Source organism: Helianthus annuus, chromosome 8 (assembly GCF_002127325.2).
Source record: "Helianthus annuus cultivar XRQ/B chromosome 8, HanXRQr2.0-SUNRISE, whole genome shotgun sequence".
Taxonomy (NCBI): Eukaryota; Viridiplantae; Streptophyta; class Magnoliopsida; order Asterales; family Asteraceae; genus Helianthus; species Helianthus annuus.
The window spans coordinates 129,781,541-129,795,399 of NC_035440.2; the positions used below are offsets into that span (position 1 = coordinate 129,781,541).

The 13,859-nt window shown below is 37.8% G+C and overlaps 1 protein-coding gene across 1 annotated transcript; it reads left to right on the forward strand.

Moving 5' to 3' along the window:
* Positions 1 to 9,067: 9,067 nt before the first annotated feature.
* On the forward strand, positions 9,068 to 11,193 carry LOC110873858 (transcription factor MYB1R1). Its single transcript, XM_022122867.2, has 4 exons — positions 9,068 to 9,228; positions 9,320 to 9,593; positions 10,287 to 10,495; positions 10,581 to 11,193. The coding sequence occupies exons 2-4, from the start codon at positions 9,332 to 9,334 to the stop codon at positions 10,893 to 10,895; spliced, it is 786 nt and encodes a 261-aa protein (XP_021978559.1). The 5' UTR covers positions 9,068 to 9,228; positions 9,320 to 9,331; the 3' UTR covers positions 10,896 to 11,193.
* Positions 11,194 to 13,859: the final 2,666 nt, after the last annotated feature.

A 13,859-nucleotide genomic window follows, 5' to 3' on the forward strand; every position in this document is an offset into this window, starting at 1 on the left:
CTAAATCACAATCGACACACAAGGCAAACACTATTTATTCGCTGACCGTTATTGCATGTTACGTGTTATTCGATGAATGCTTGTATGTTATGTTAACACAGTGATTGTTGCCTGACACCTTAGCAACGATAGTACTATAGTTTGGACTCAGCACCTGTCGTGGACAGGGGTTGTTAAGGGCTTTACTTCACATGTCCTAGTGGGGATATGTGTTGCGCATTCTACAACTCGCAGTCACGTCTGTGCATATTTCTCTGTCGATAACCTACTTACCTTCACTTTGTACATGTTACATGCTGGTTATGAGTAAACTATTTCGAACTCTATTATACTATTAAACTTGTATGCTCACCTTTACACTATGTGTATTGACCTTTATCTTAACGTATGTGACAGGTGTTTGAGATGCTAGGATGTTGCTTGCTTTCATGGAATCAAGCTAGGGGTCTAGTTATGTCACGCTTAAATCTGAGTCGTCGGAATAGTATTTGTTTTTGAGACAATTATTTGTAATAACTGTTTTTATTTGGATATGTTGTGGTATGGGACATGACGTTTAATTATCTGGTAATGAATAGTTGTTATGGATACTCATGAACAATCTGTTTCACTCAGTGCCATGCCCCGATGTTTCCGCCGTCGGTTGGGGTGTGACAAAATTAATAGTTAAAATAATAGTGATCAAAATAAATATACCATTTGGTAAAAGTTACAACGGGTTGGACAATTTAATAAAATGTCTTTTAAGTAGTAAAAAAACTCACGGCGCAAACCGGAATTGGTTCAAGGAGCATGACTGTATTAATATACCATCATGCGTTGATAAATAGTCACGTCGACTAAATGGGTCAAATGGTGTGTTAATACCATTTGACAATAATAACTGACGACTACTTGTTGAGTTTTGTGATCACAGGAAATAATATATGCTTGCATTATTTTAGCTAGAAAAATTTAAAGCAAAGAGTATGTAAACGGGTCAGTGCTATGACCCGAGCCAGGTACGCATATTTAGAATTTTAGTAGAAGTGATATTTTTGTCAAATTGACCAAAAAACCCTTGATGGATGAATTGGGCAAACGACCCATATGGGTTGTTTGGGAACTTGCATTATGTTTATGGAAGATAGGTAGATACCTTGAAGGTGGGATTATGATGTGTGAAAAAGAAAAGAGCGGGTTATAGACTATATTGCTTAAAATCCTCTAAATGGTCAAAATAGATTTATGCCAATAGCTTGTGTACTATTTGCGTATTTCATAAGAAAGTATGAACCCGAGTTAGAGATTTTGAGTTAAATACATCGACGTATGCATTTTGGTTGTTTAAGAAAAAAATTGGAGGTTTTGAATACAAACGGGTCAAAATGTTAAAATTGAATAATAAGTCGAAGGTTAGAAATATAGAATTTTATTTGTTTGAATGTTGAAATTTTACTCCATGAGATGGAGAATTAAATTACGGTCGCATAAGAAAAAGAATCACGTGAATCGGATACGTAGAACAAAAGTTATGGCAATTATAAGTTTTTAAGTTGGATAAAAATTGAGCTGGGCATCTGCAGCATCAGCCAAATGATCATTCTGTCAAAAATAGGGCTAGGTCGTGTATGCTGCACTAACAACCATTTCCTGCTGCACATTCACTAACAATCTGATCATGTATGCTGCACTAACAACCATTTCCTGCTGCACATTCACTAACAATCTGATCATGTATGCTGCACTAACAACCATTTCCTGCTGCACATTCACTAATAATCTGATCATGTATGTTGTACTAACACATTCAGGTATGTTGCACTAACAACCATTTCCTACTGCACTAGAATCTGTTATCACATTCACTGATTAAGCACACTCACTGCTGCACATTTTGAGTTGAAAGATCATGTAACTGTCATAACTAGGCACATTTTGATCATGTAAAGATCATGTACTGTCATAACTGTGAATTTTGTTATCAAAACATCAAACATCAACTATGATCAATAACTGCACATGTATCAAAACATCAAACATCACAACTATGATCCTAACCTGTCATAACTAGGCACATTTTGATCCTAACCTGTATGATCAACTTATCAATAACCTGTATGATCAAGTTATCAACACATCAAACATCACAAATATACCATCATATTGATCCTAACCTGTATCAAGAACACAAATATACCATCATATTGATCCTAACCTGTATCATAACTAGGCATATTTTGATCCTAACCTCTATCAAGAACACCAATATACCATCATCAGAGTATAAAAAAGGCTTATCAATAACACATTACCTGTAAACATTGGTCATAACTAGGCACATTATATTAAATCAAAAGATCCTAATATATATACAATTAGATCAGTATTAAACCAAAAGATCCTAATATATTTAACCAAAAGATCCTAATATATAAAACATCAACTACAGAACCATTTCCTGTGCGGGGGAAACTGGAAGTGCAGGAAAGGGCGGCCCCGCATTTTCAACACCACGGACACCACAATCGATCAGAGTGACCACCGAATCCTCATGTCCACTGCAAACACAAAAAGATCGATGTTTCAATAACCCCCTATTTTTTACTTGTTCAGAAAGATCATTGTTTATACCTGAAATCAGAGACAACAGGGAGGAGGAGGATTGGTGGTTGTCGCCGGCAGCCAGTTGCATCGGCGGAGCTGGAGTGGACGCCGTTGTGGTCGCCGGAAGTGGAGGTGGAAGCATGGGGTTCTGCGATTCACTCATTGTGGAGTGGAAGCCGGTGGATGTTGACGTTGTGGTCGCCGGAGCTGGAGTGGAAGCCGGTGGGTGTTGACGTTGTGGTCGCTGGAGCAATGGAGGTGGAGGTGGAGCTGGATCGTTGGTGGGTGAAGAAGAAGAAGTACAGTGACTGAAGCTTAGGGGGTAAGAATGATGGTGGAAGAGAAGTACAGGGGGATTATAAAGATCCAAATGGTGAAATTACCTTTATGCCCTTTGACCGTTTAAAGATAACATTGACTTTGACGCCGGGGGGTAATTGTGCGACATAAGGTTGAACAGTGGGGGGTAAAATTGCAATTATTTCCTTAGGGGGGTAGACATACCAATGACCCCTAACCTCAGGGGGTAAAATTGCAGTTTACTCATTTATAAATACTCACCACTTTTACACCATTTTCACACTTTTTTACCCATTACAATCTCCCATCTCTCTCACATTTTATAAACACTCTTCCCTTTTTATATAAAGTCAACATTTTTTATACCATTACCACCCCATCTCTCTCTCTCAAAATTTACCATGTCTTCACCTTCTTCCATTTCTTCATCTTATTCGTCTACGTGGTATTCATCTTCTTCGGAAGAGAATGACGCATTTTTCGAAAACATGATTATTTATGCGGCTCAGATCTTTATGGCGGATGATGAAGGGTCGTCCCAACGGCTAACTAGACGAGCAAAATTAAACCAAGACAAAGAAGTTACTTTACTTTTTTTTTCGTATGTTTATTTAAATTTAAAAATGTATTTTATAATAAGTTTGATATATTTTTCTTTTTAAATATATAGTCGTCCACGATAAACTAGTGGCCGATTACTTGGCGATGAACCCGTGTACACAGACGAGATGTTTCGACGTCGGTTCCGCATGAGTCGTCGACTTTTTTTACGTATCGCAGGCGACATGGCCCAGTCTGATCCGTTTTTTACACTGCGATACGACGCTAGGGGGCAAAGGGGTTTCACTAATTTACAAAAGTGTACGTCGGCCATTCACCAACTGGCAATGGTTACGCACCCGATGCATTAGACGAGTATTTAAGGATGTCCGAAAGAACCGCACGTCTCTGTTTGCACAGATTTTGCGAATGGCTTGTCAAATTATATAGCAAGAGATACCTGCGGAGACCAAACGCAAACGGCATTCAAAATTATATCAAGCACACGAACAAAGACATGGTTTTCCAGGAATGCTCGAGAGCATTGATTGCATGCACTAGCCCTGGCAGAACTTCCCTACTGCCTGGCAAGGTCAGTATACTCGGGGAGATCATGGTCATCCCACTATTATTCTAGAGGCTGTTGCGTCACAGGATCTCTGGATCTGGCATGCTTTTTTTGGTCTACCTGGCTCGCTTAATGACCTTAACATCATATACCAGTCACAGATATTTGACGATGTAGTGGCGGGAACAGGTCCAGACACAAGTTTTACGGTTTCGGGGTGGAATATAGGTGAGGTTACTACCTTGCAGATGGAATATACCCAACGTACTTGAAAATCGTTAAAACTATTCCGCACCCGACAGACGAAAAAAGAATAAAATTTGCGAAGTATCAAGAGGGTGCGAGAAAAAATATTGAACGGGCTTTTGGGGTACTACAAAAAAATGGCATATCATCGAACATCCAGCATGTTCGGCTACACCGAAGAGGTTACAACACATTATGTACGCCTGTATCATCCTTCATAGCATGATCATTGAAGACGAAGGTAGAGCGATATGCGAGTACGACGAAAACGCGTCTACCGGAAATTCTGTTCCAGTTTGTTTGGAACAACAAGATTTGAACATGTTCTCTCTACGTAACGAGTACACACACATAACCTACAAGCGGACTTGATGGAGTACATTTGGAACAACGCTCAAGACGACCACATGTAGGACAAAGATTAGTAGCTTTTTTAAATATTTTTTTAATGCTTAGGTTTTTTTAAGTTTTTTTTAAGATTATGTTTTTTTTTTATTTATTAGGATTTTTTAAGTTTATGTATTTTTTAAGTTTATGTAATGTTATTTAATATTAATGAAAATATTTTCTTATTTTATTTGTTAAATGTTAAAAAAATGGAAGATTTAAAATAATAATAATAATAATAATAATAATAATAATAATAATAATAATAATAATAATAAAGTGGTGGGGTAGAATCATTCTCCCATTTCCACTAGTTTTGTGGGATGGACCATCCTTCCAAGGATAGTGATATGACGCCTAGGTGGCGAATCATCCCATGTAGCCTAAATTAAAGATATGGCCACGATAAATTTTTGATTTAGGGTGGAGATACAATAGGAAGTTTATTTGGCTAGGAAGGCTAGGAAGTGATCTTGACCATCCATTTAGTTAATCAATGGCTAAGATTAAATGAATGAAATTGAACAAAAAAAAAAAGAGAGACGCGTGGGTTTGTTAGGGGCATTCTAGTCAATCCAGCACAATAGTTTCTCTCTCCTCCAATTCCCCCTATTTTTTAAACGTTAATAACTTTTTCGTACGACATTATTTTTTTTATAAAAATTGCACCAAAAAAACGAGCGTCTTTTTTATCTTTAAAACGAGTATACTATTGCTATATTTTCGAAACTTTTTTTTGAAAACCCAGTTGCGTAAAACGCAATGGAGAAAACCCAGTTGCGTAAAACGCAATGCAAAAAAAAAAAACGTAAAAAAATGACTTTTTCTAAAACGCAACGCACCAAAAACACAAAGAAATGTCTTATTTCTAAAATGCAATGACCAGAAAACACAAATAAATGTCTTATTTCTAAAACGCAATAGCCTAAAAACACAAAAGAAAGTGTACTTTATAAAACACAATGGACTGAATGTCTTTTACCTAAAACACAATGCACCCAAAATGTCACACCCCCAGAATCCACCTGCGGAGTATCACCGCTTGGGAGCGTGACATGACCAGGATCAAGCCATCAATCATATTGAACAATGTAAAAAAAAGTAATTGTATATCAACCCAAACCAATATGAAAGGTGTCCAAAACATAAAAATAAGTCTCATTATTCAGCGGAAGCATAAAAGTAACCCATCACAAACATAAGTTGAAATGTCATAATGTTTAACACAGTATTAACGATCCTTGCCCACAACGACCAGCTCCTCCCTGTGCAAGCTGCCAAATGTACCTATGGTCCTGCAAGGCATGTAACAGAAAGTCAACAACTAGTTGAGCGAGTTCACAGTAAGTAAGTTCGTTGCATAACCATGCGATATTAAATAAATATATTGTATGTTCAATTAGTGGGGGCTTCCCATGTTTAAATACACTAGACTATTCGTAACCATGAGTGTTCTTCTTAACCCGAGAACAGGAGTACGTACGGGGTTTACGTAGGCTTTACGTAAGTGCCCTTCTTTACCGAGGACAGTAGTACGCGGGGGTTTACGTAGGATTTACGTAAGTGTCCTTCCTGACCCGGAAGACAGTGGTAAGTATGAGTTTACGTAGGTTTTACGTAAGTGTCCCTCGAACCCTGAGGACAGTGGTAAGTACTAGTTTACGTAGGTTTTACATAAGTGCCCTGCCTAACTGAGGACGATGGTTGGTAGTCTAGCAATATCGTAGGTATGAGTAATTGTTCATTTCCAATATTCCAACCCATTCCCAACCCCGGGAATCCCATGCCTTGGTATGAGTGTGAACTCACCTTGGTTTGCTCGGTATGCTAAGTACGTGCTCACAGTTAATCAATCACGTCCTAGAGTACGTAAGTGTACGAATCAGTTTGCATTCATGAGGTTCACGTAGTAATACAATCAATGTTCACCAAGTAGTACATATCACAAACAACATCGTACAAGTCATGCATAGTATCTAACAGTCATTAATTAACTCAGTTAAATTTAACAGAATAGTTTAGTTACTGTGCTGATTATTCAAATCGGCGAAACACCTTTTGTTTCGCCGTGAGCCTTCCCCGACGAAACCCATCCCCTTTCGTCGTTCACCTCCTTGGCGAAACACACACTGTTTCGTCGTTCAACCCTTTGGCGAAACAAAGTCCTGTTTTGTCAATTACCCTTGGCGAAACACCCCTCCTGTTTCGCCGTAGATCCCGTTTCGTGAACCAGTATCAGTTACGTCATCCCGATCATTTAGCAGTTACGTAAAAACACAGGAAACCCTAATCAATTTCCGCCGTTAACAACATCAAGCAGCAATCATACAGAAAACGTTCAATGCATAATTATCATCTAATCACACGATTCGTAAGTTACCAAAACGCAGGTATGTTCATGACAGTAACACGTATTCGATCCGTATTAAATCAACAAGGTTTAACAAAACATCAAACCAACATGAGTATCACTAATTCTAGTCCCACTAGTCACATAATCACATCAATCCGACCAGTTTATTAGTATCCCTAAATCAACATCATGATTCGCATAAAGTTGTATAACCGATTCATCATGCATAACCACATCTATTCTGGAAATCAGTATAAACATGAATTAAGTAGCCAAAGAATCATGAAATCAATTTAACCACAAGCAACTAACCGAGATGAAAGGGAGAGATGGATTGAGAACCAAGAAAAGCTTCGAGAGTTCCAAGATGCCGTCACACAGAAGGGGAAGAGAGTTCTAGGGTTCTAACTTTTGCCAAAGGTGTGAAATAGAAGTCGCTACATGCTAATATACACGATTAAACGTTCTGGGCCCGTAATGGGCTTCGGTGAGATACTGGGCCGGCGAAACACTTGTTTCGTCGGGATTGGAATGGCGAAACAGGCTTTGTTTCGTCGAGTTGGGTCATGGCGAATCACTTGATTCGTCGGGTCGTTCAACAGTTTAGGTTCAAGTTTTCAACAGTTCTCATGTTATACTTATACAACCAAACACATAATCATGCGAACACAATACGTTTTATCATATCACAATGTGTACATTACAAATCAAACAAGTCAGATAACTAAACAGTCAAAGTCAACGTGCAATAATTGCGAAAGTGAAAGTCGGAAACTCGAGTTGTCACACAAAACACTTAAAAATGTCTTATTTCTAAAACGCAATGGCCAGAAAACACTTAAAAATGTCTTATTTCTAAAACGCAATGGCCAGAAAACACTTAAAAATGTCTTATTTCTAAAACGCAATGCCTAGAAAACACATAAAAATGTCTTATTTCTAAAACGCAATGGCCTAAAAACACAAAAGAAACTGTTCTCTCTAAAACGCAATGAACTGAATACACATAAAAATGTGTTTACCTAAAACGCAATGAGTAAAAACACTTAAAAATGTTTTATTTCTAAAACGCAATGACCAGAAACTGTTGTTCACAGAACAATAAACTGTGTAAAACGCAATGACCAGAAACTGTTGTTCACAGAACCAGAAACTGTCTAAAACGCAATGACCAGAAACTGTTGTTCACAGAACTAGAAGTTGTTGTTCAAAGAACCAGAATCTAACTAAAATGCAGTGACCAGAACCTGTTGTTTACATAACCAGAAACACTCAACCCCAGCCAGGGGCTCTGACCCTTGGACCCTGCTACAAGGGGCGCTGCCCCCGGACCCCCGCCAAGATCGTAAAACGCAATAACTAAATCAAAAACCCAGATTGTAAAAAATGAAATTAAAGAATTTCTTACATGGATCGAAGTGATTTCTTCAACAATTGACGAAGTTTGAATGATAGAAACACTTATCACCGCTCGAATCGAACGAATCGAGTGATTATCTTCAAAATCACCGGAAAAAAAGAGATTTTTTATGAAATTAAACTGGATTTTCTTCAAAAAAGCTGAAGAACACGTTGATCGGGTGTTTGAATCATTGATTTGTGATGAAAATCGCACTATAATGTAGTGATTATTGAGATAGAAAGTGAAGAAATGGTTGAAGATGGTGGGTTTTGAAAATGTTGGGTTTTGAAGTTACTGGGTTTTGAAAAGGAAGAAGAAAGGGTTGGATTGACTAAATTACCCTTTTTCTTTATTTTAAATGTTGTCACATGTCCTAATCCTATTGTTTCCTACATTTCCTAGCCAAAATAAACTTTTTATTTGATCTTTTCTCTTGATAAACCCCTTCGACCGTTCGTCACAATATGATGTAATATGATATTGATGCCACATATTTGATATGCTATAATTTAAAAATAATAATAATAATGAATAATGATTATAATTAATAGTTAACGATTTATAGTTAATTAATGATTTAACTTTGTAGAAATATAATTTAATGCAAATAAAAATATAAAAAAAATTAGAATTTAGTGAATAAGATATATTCGTAGGATCCACGTCCATCGGTTACAACCTCCAAGACCACACACCACATGGTATCCACCTGTCATTTATCTTCACACTCACACCACACCTATACATACACCCCCACTATCTCTATCTCCTTCCTCTCAGACTCAGACAAACAACATTTTATTATCCGCACACCTGCAACTTCATCTTCAACCGAATTATTAACAGGTAACAATCATCTTATCAATTTAACGATCAATTCATCATGCAAATAAGTTAATTCATCAATTAATCTATCCATCTGTTGATGAATTCATAGCGAGAAACAATCATGTCGCAATCGCAATCAGCGGCAGATGATTCTTCTTCCGACGGCTCCGGCACCGGCACCGGCGCCGGTGAAATCATGCTGTTTGGAGTGAGAGTGAAGGTTGATCCGATGAGGAAGAGTGTGAGTATGAACAATCTATCGCAGTATGAGCAAACTCCGATCGATTCATCCGCCGTTGCCGTCGCCGCCGCTGCCGACGGTTACGCCTCCGCCGATGACGCTGTACGGACTCAATCCAACGGCGGCAGAGAACGCAAACGAGGTTCGTTTTTCAGGTTTTGAGATTAAGTAGGTCAGAGTAAATGAATCGGTTGATTGATTCATGACCTAGGGTTTATGTGAGGTCAATTTGTTCGGTTTTTAGATCAAATCGATTTGAATAGTTGAATTGGTTGAATGATTTGTGTCATAGGGCTTATGAAGTGTGCAATTTGTTCGTTTTTGAGGTCAAATTGGTTATATAGAATAAATGAATCGGTAGATTGACTTAGCGTTTATGAAGTGTGAAATTTGTTCGTTTTTGAGGTTGAATCGGTTAGAATAATTGAATCGGTAGATTGATTTGTGACTTAGGGTTTATGAAGTATGAAATTTGTTCGTTTTTGAGGTCGAATCGGTTAGAATAATTGAATCGGTAGATTGATTTGTGACTTAGGGTTTATGAAGTGTGAAATTTGTTTGTTTTTGAGGTTGAATCGGTTAGAATAATTGAATCGGTAGATTGATTTGTGACCTAGGGTTTATTAAGTGTGCGATTTGTTCGTTTTTAGATCGAATTGGTTAGAACAACTGAATCGGTTGAATGATTTATGACCTAGGGTTAATTTATGAAGTGTGATTTTTTCGTTTTTATATCAAGTCGGTTAGAGTAATTGAATCAGTTGAATGATTTATGACCTAGGGTTTATTTATGTTAGGTTGAACTGATGATTGTGTTAATGTTGATGATGTGTAGGGATTCCGTGGACTGAAGATGAACACAAGCTGTTTCTGCTAGGGTTACAGAAAGTAGGAAAAGGAGATTGGAGAGGAATTTCTAGAAACTTCGTGAAGACTCGTACTCCTACACAAGTTGCAAGTCATGCTCAGAAGTATTTTCTTCGTCGGAGTAATATCAATCGCCGCAGGCGTAGATCTAGCTTGTTTGATATCACTACTGATTCTGTGAGTCTTCAAATCATCTGAATTAATAGTCAAAAGTCAATGCATTCAAGTTTCAACCTTTTAACACTTTCTTTATGATGATCAGGTTGCTGCTATGCCAACAGAAGAACAACAGGTTAAAGAAGACAATAAGGGCAAAGCTGTTATGCAACCATCAATGGCATCTTCCCAGCAGATACCTCTCGTTAATGGAGGATCTAAACCGCTTGTTCACCCGATCCCCATCTTTCCAACACCTAATCCATCCACAATGATGGATCTTAACTTAAACCGGACATACGAAACAGACCCATTGCCAATCTCTCTGAATCTTTCTCTATCGTACGACCCGAATCGATCTTCTTCATATCAAGTGATCTCAGGATTCAAGAATGGAGATAGCATGATCAGTGTTAATTAAACATCCTGAAAAGCAGGAGCAATAAGCATAGGAAAGTCAATCAGGTAATTAGTTATTGACTTAAAAGTTAATTATGTGTCAAGTATCTATGTAAACCTTTACTATGTTGTTGTCTTACCCTCATGTCTGATATATGTTTTGTGACTGGTAAAAAGGGGAACTAAGTGTCCCATTTTGGGAGATGGGGTTGAATATGTGTGGTTTAGAGGGCATGAGGTTAAATATCTACATGTGCTCAATGGTTGCACCCCTTTTATGACAAACATATAGTAGCAATAATATGGATTTATTGTTGTTGTGGTGTGTGAGCTGACAAGTCAGTTGTACAATGCAACCGTTAACAAGTCGGTTGTGTTTGAGTTTGACATGTTCAACCCTCTTTAAAACGGGTTGTGTTCGGGTTGTATTGAAATTAAACGGGTCGACCTGTTTAAAATTAGAATAAGAAGTTGAAAGAACTTATAAGTTCAGTCGTCAACCCTTTGCCCACTTGATCCGTTTACAACTCTAGTATATAACATGTTTGTAACCCGACAACCTTTTAAGACTCATTTAATTTGTTTACAACCCACCAACCCGTTTGACTTCTTACGAGGTCTGGGGGTTTATTTGTGTTTGGTTTATGATTGTTTGACACGAACAAATAAGTATGTCTTGTGTATGTTTATGAGTTTCAACTCGTCAACCTGCCACAATTATACCCTTAGGCCGGATGGTGTGGAGGCGTCACTGTTGCCACCTCACCGACGATAGCGCCTGGAGGGTGCCATCACCCACACCGCCGAGTTTAAGGAGGGGGCGCCACCCCTAGGGGCTTTATCCCACACCCCATGGCCTTATTAATCCCACAGAATGATTATTATAGCAAATTAAACACAAAATAATATACAAAAAGCATGAGACATTTTAGATGATGGTGGTTTATTATATTGTTTTGGTGGGCTAAGTCTATAGGTACATGTGGGGTGGAGGATGAATAATAAGTGTGTGGTGGATGATGAATAATGAGTGTGTGGTGGTACAAAATTAAACATGGTGGGGTAATGAAAGTGGATAACGTTATCTAGACAGCCATCCATTGAGGACACCCATTATGGGGGTTAGTTGGTCATATTCCACCCATGCTATCTTACTATTTGAGGCTAAGATTAGGTACAAAACCTTATTGTCTTTGATAAAACTAGAGATAGAAAAAAAGCAATGAGATAAAGTTATCCGAGCGAGTAAATGAGCAAGCAAATATGGAACTTGTTTATACGGGCCAAGTAGGTCGAGATAAAAAAAAAGCAATGAGATAAAGTTATCCGAGCGAGTAAATGAGCAAGCAAATATGGAACTTGTTTATACGGGCCAAGTAGGTCGAGATAAATCAAATCAAGCTCGTTTACAACGAGCTTCTACCAAAGGGCTTCTAGCCTGGTGGGTATCAAAATGTGTAAAATTGTGTCTTTCCCACGACGTTATGGGTTTTGGGTACGATAGTGGACATTAACGCAGAAGTAGGATTTTAGAGGGTGTTCTAAAAAATTAGAGACGGGTTACAGTTTAATTAAGAGCCACAAGTTGGTAGAAGAACCCTAATTCACAAGATTTATATGATAACTAAACAGTGGCATACAAGCACCATATCCTCATTTAACATCCATCTCACCAAACAACCATAATAGAATGTTTAGAAACTTTAATGATTATATCAAAAGTAAAAGTGTGTAATTATTTTGCATGACCTTAATTCAACATTTATATTATTAGACTACATGTAGAAGCACATGTCTAAAAAGAACACCCACAAATCAACCTTTTCATTATACTTTCCTAGTGATGGTGTCCTCCCTTCTTGCTTAACAGTTAAGTTGTTGAGAAGAATCTATTTGCAGTCCCACTTCATAGCATACAGGAAACTTTATAGCAAAGGTAATGAGAACACAAAATGTGACTTCTCATTGTATGTGATGTACACAGCTAGGAAATTGACTATTAGCGGCGGAATATTAATGGAGAAACAGTTTTTTTAGGTGATTACACGACGGAACAACGATGGATAGGCCAAATCTCAAGAGATATATATACATTTTTAACCCCGGTCGGAACTTCCTCACCCCTTCTAACTAGTTAGATTGTGATTATAGAACTATATTAGATATACTATTGTAGGTTTTAAGTTATGAAAATTATTAAGTGCATGTTTGGCTTTCCTTATTTTGAGGGCAAAAGTCCTTTTTGAAGGCAAAAGTCCTTTTTTTTTTGGTGTTTGGCTTTCCTTATTTTAGGCAAAAGTTCTTTGTTTTGGGCAAAAGTCAGGATTTCCTGACTTTTTTTTTTTTTTTCCAAAAGTTCTTTTGAAGAAGTTGAAAATAAGCTAAGCCAAACATGCCCTAAAGATTTAGTAATTTGTTAGTTCCTGAAGTTCTTATAACTTTTTATGTTAAGGAAATTATAAATGCATTCAATTTTTTTTACTAGAAAAGAAATAACAAGTTTGGATTTTAGTCGTCCATAAGTATGTGTTGGTAAAACATGCGAAAGAAGATCATCGCCGATAATTCGTCGGTTAACTTGTCACTGGTGGTTTGTCGGTAAAAATGTCATCGGTAATTTGTCAGTGATGTTCACTGTTTTTCCAACCGAAATGATAGTGTCTGTGATCCGCTGGTGAAGTCTTTAGTCACGCTCCTTTCCTGATGGACCTTCTACCGACGAATTGTACTTTCAACAAGGGACCATCGACAGATACATTTGTCGCTAAGGTTCTCTAATTTGTGGTGATAGACGGGTTGGCATGTGCGATCGGCTGGCCTCTTACACTCGTACGTCTCTACACCTAGACACTCTTGACAACACACAGCGGACACAAGTTGAAGGCAAAATACATTTGGGTGCTTGTCGAATTGGTCATGATTATCTCAATAAGAACTCGATATCTTGAGTTATATGGTCAACAAAATGAAACATTGTTATCCTACA

Excerpts from the sequence above, each read along its gene's own strand:
- LOC110873858 (XM_022122867.2), top strand. The coding sequence starts at position 9,332 with ATGTCGCAATCGCAATCAGCGGCAGATGATTCTTCTTCCGACGGCTCC. Across the intron at positions 9,594-10,286 it reads CGGCAGAGAACGCAAACGAG|GGATTCCGTGGACTGAAGAT; the intron begins GTTCGTTTTTCA and ends GATGATGTGTAG. Across the intron at positions 10,496-10,580 it reads TTGATATCACTACTGATTCT|GTTGCTGCTATGCCAACAGA; the intron begins GTGAGTCTTCAA and ends TATGATGATCAG.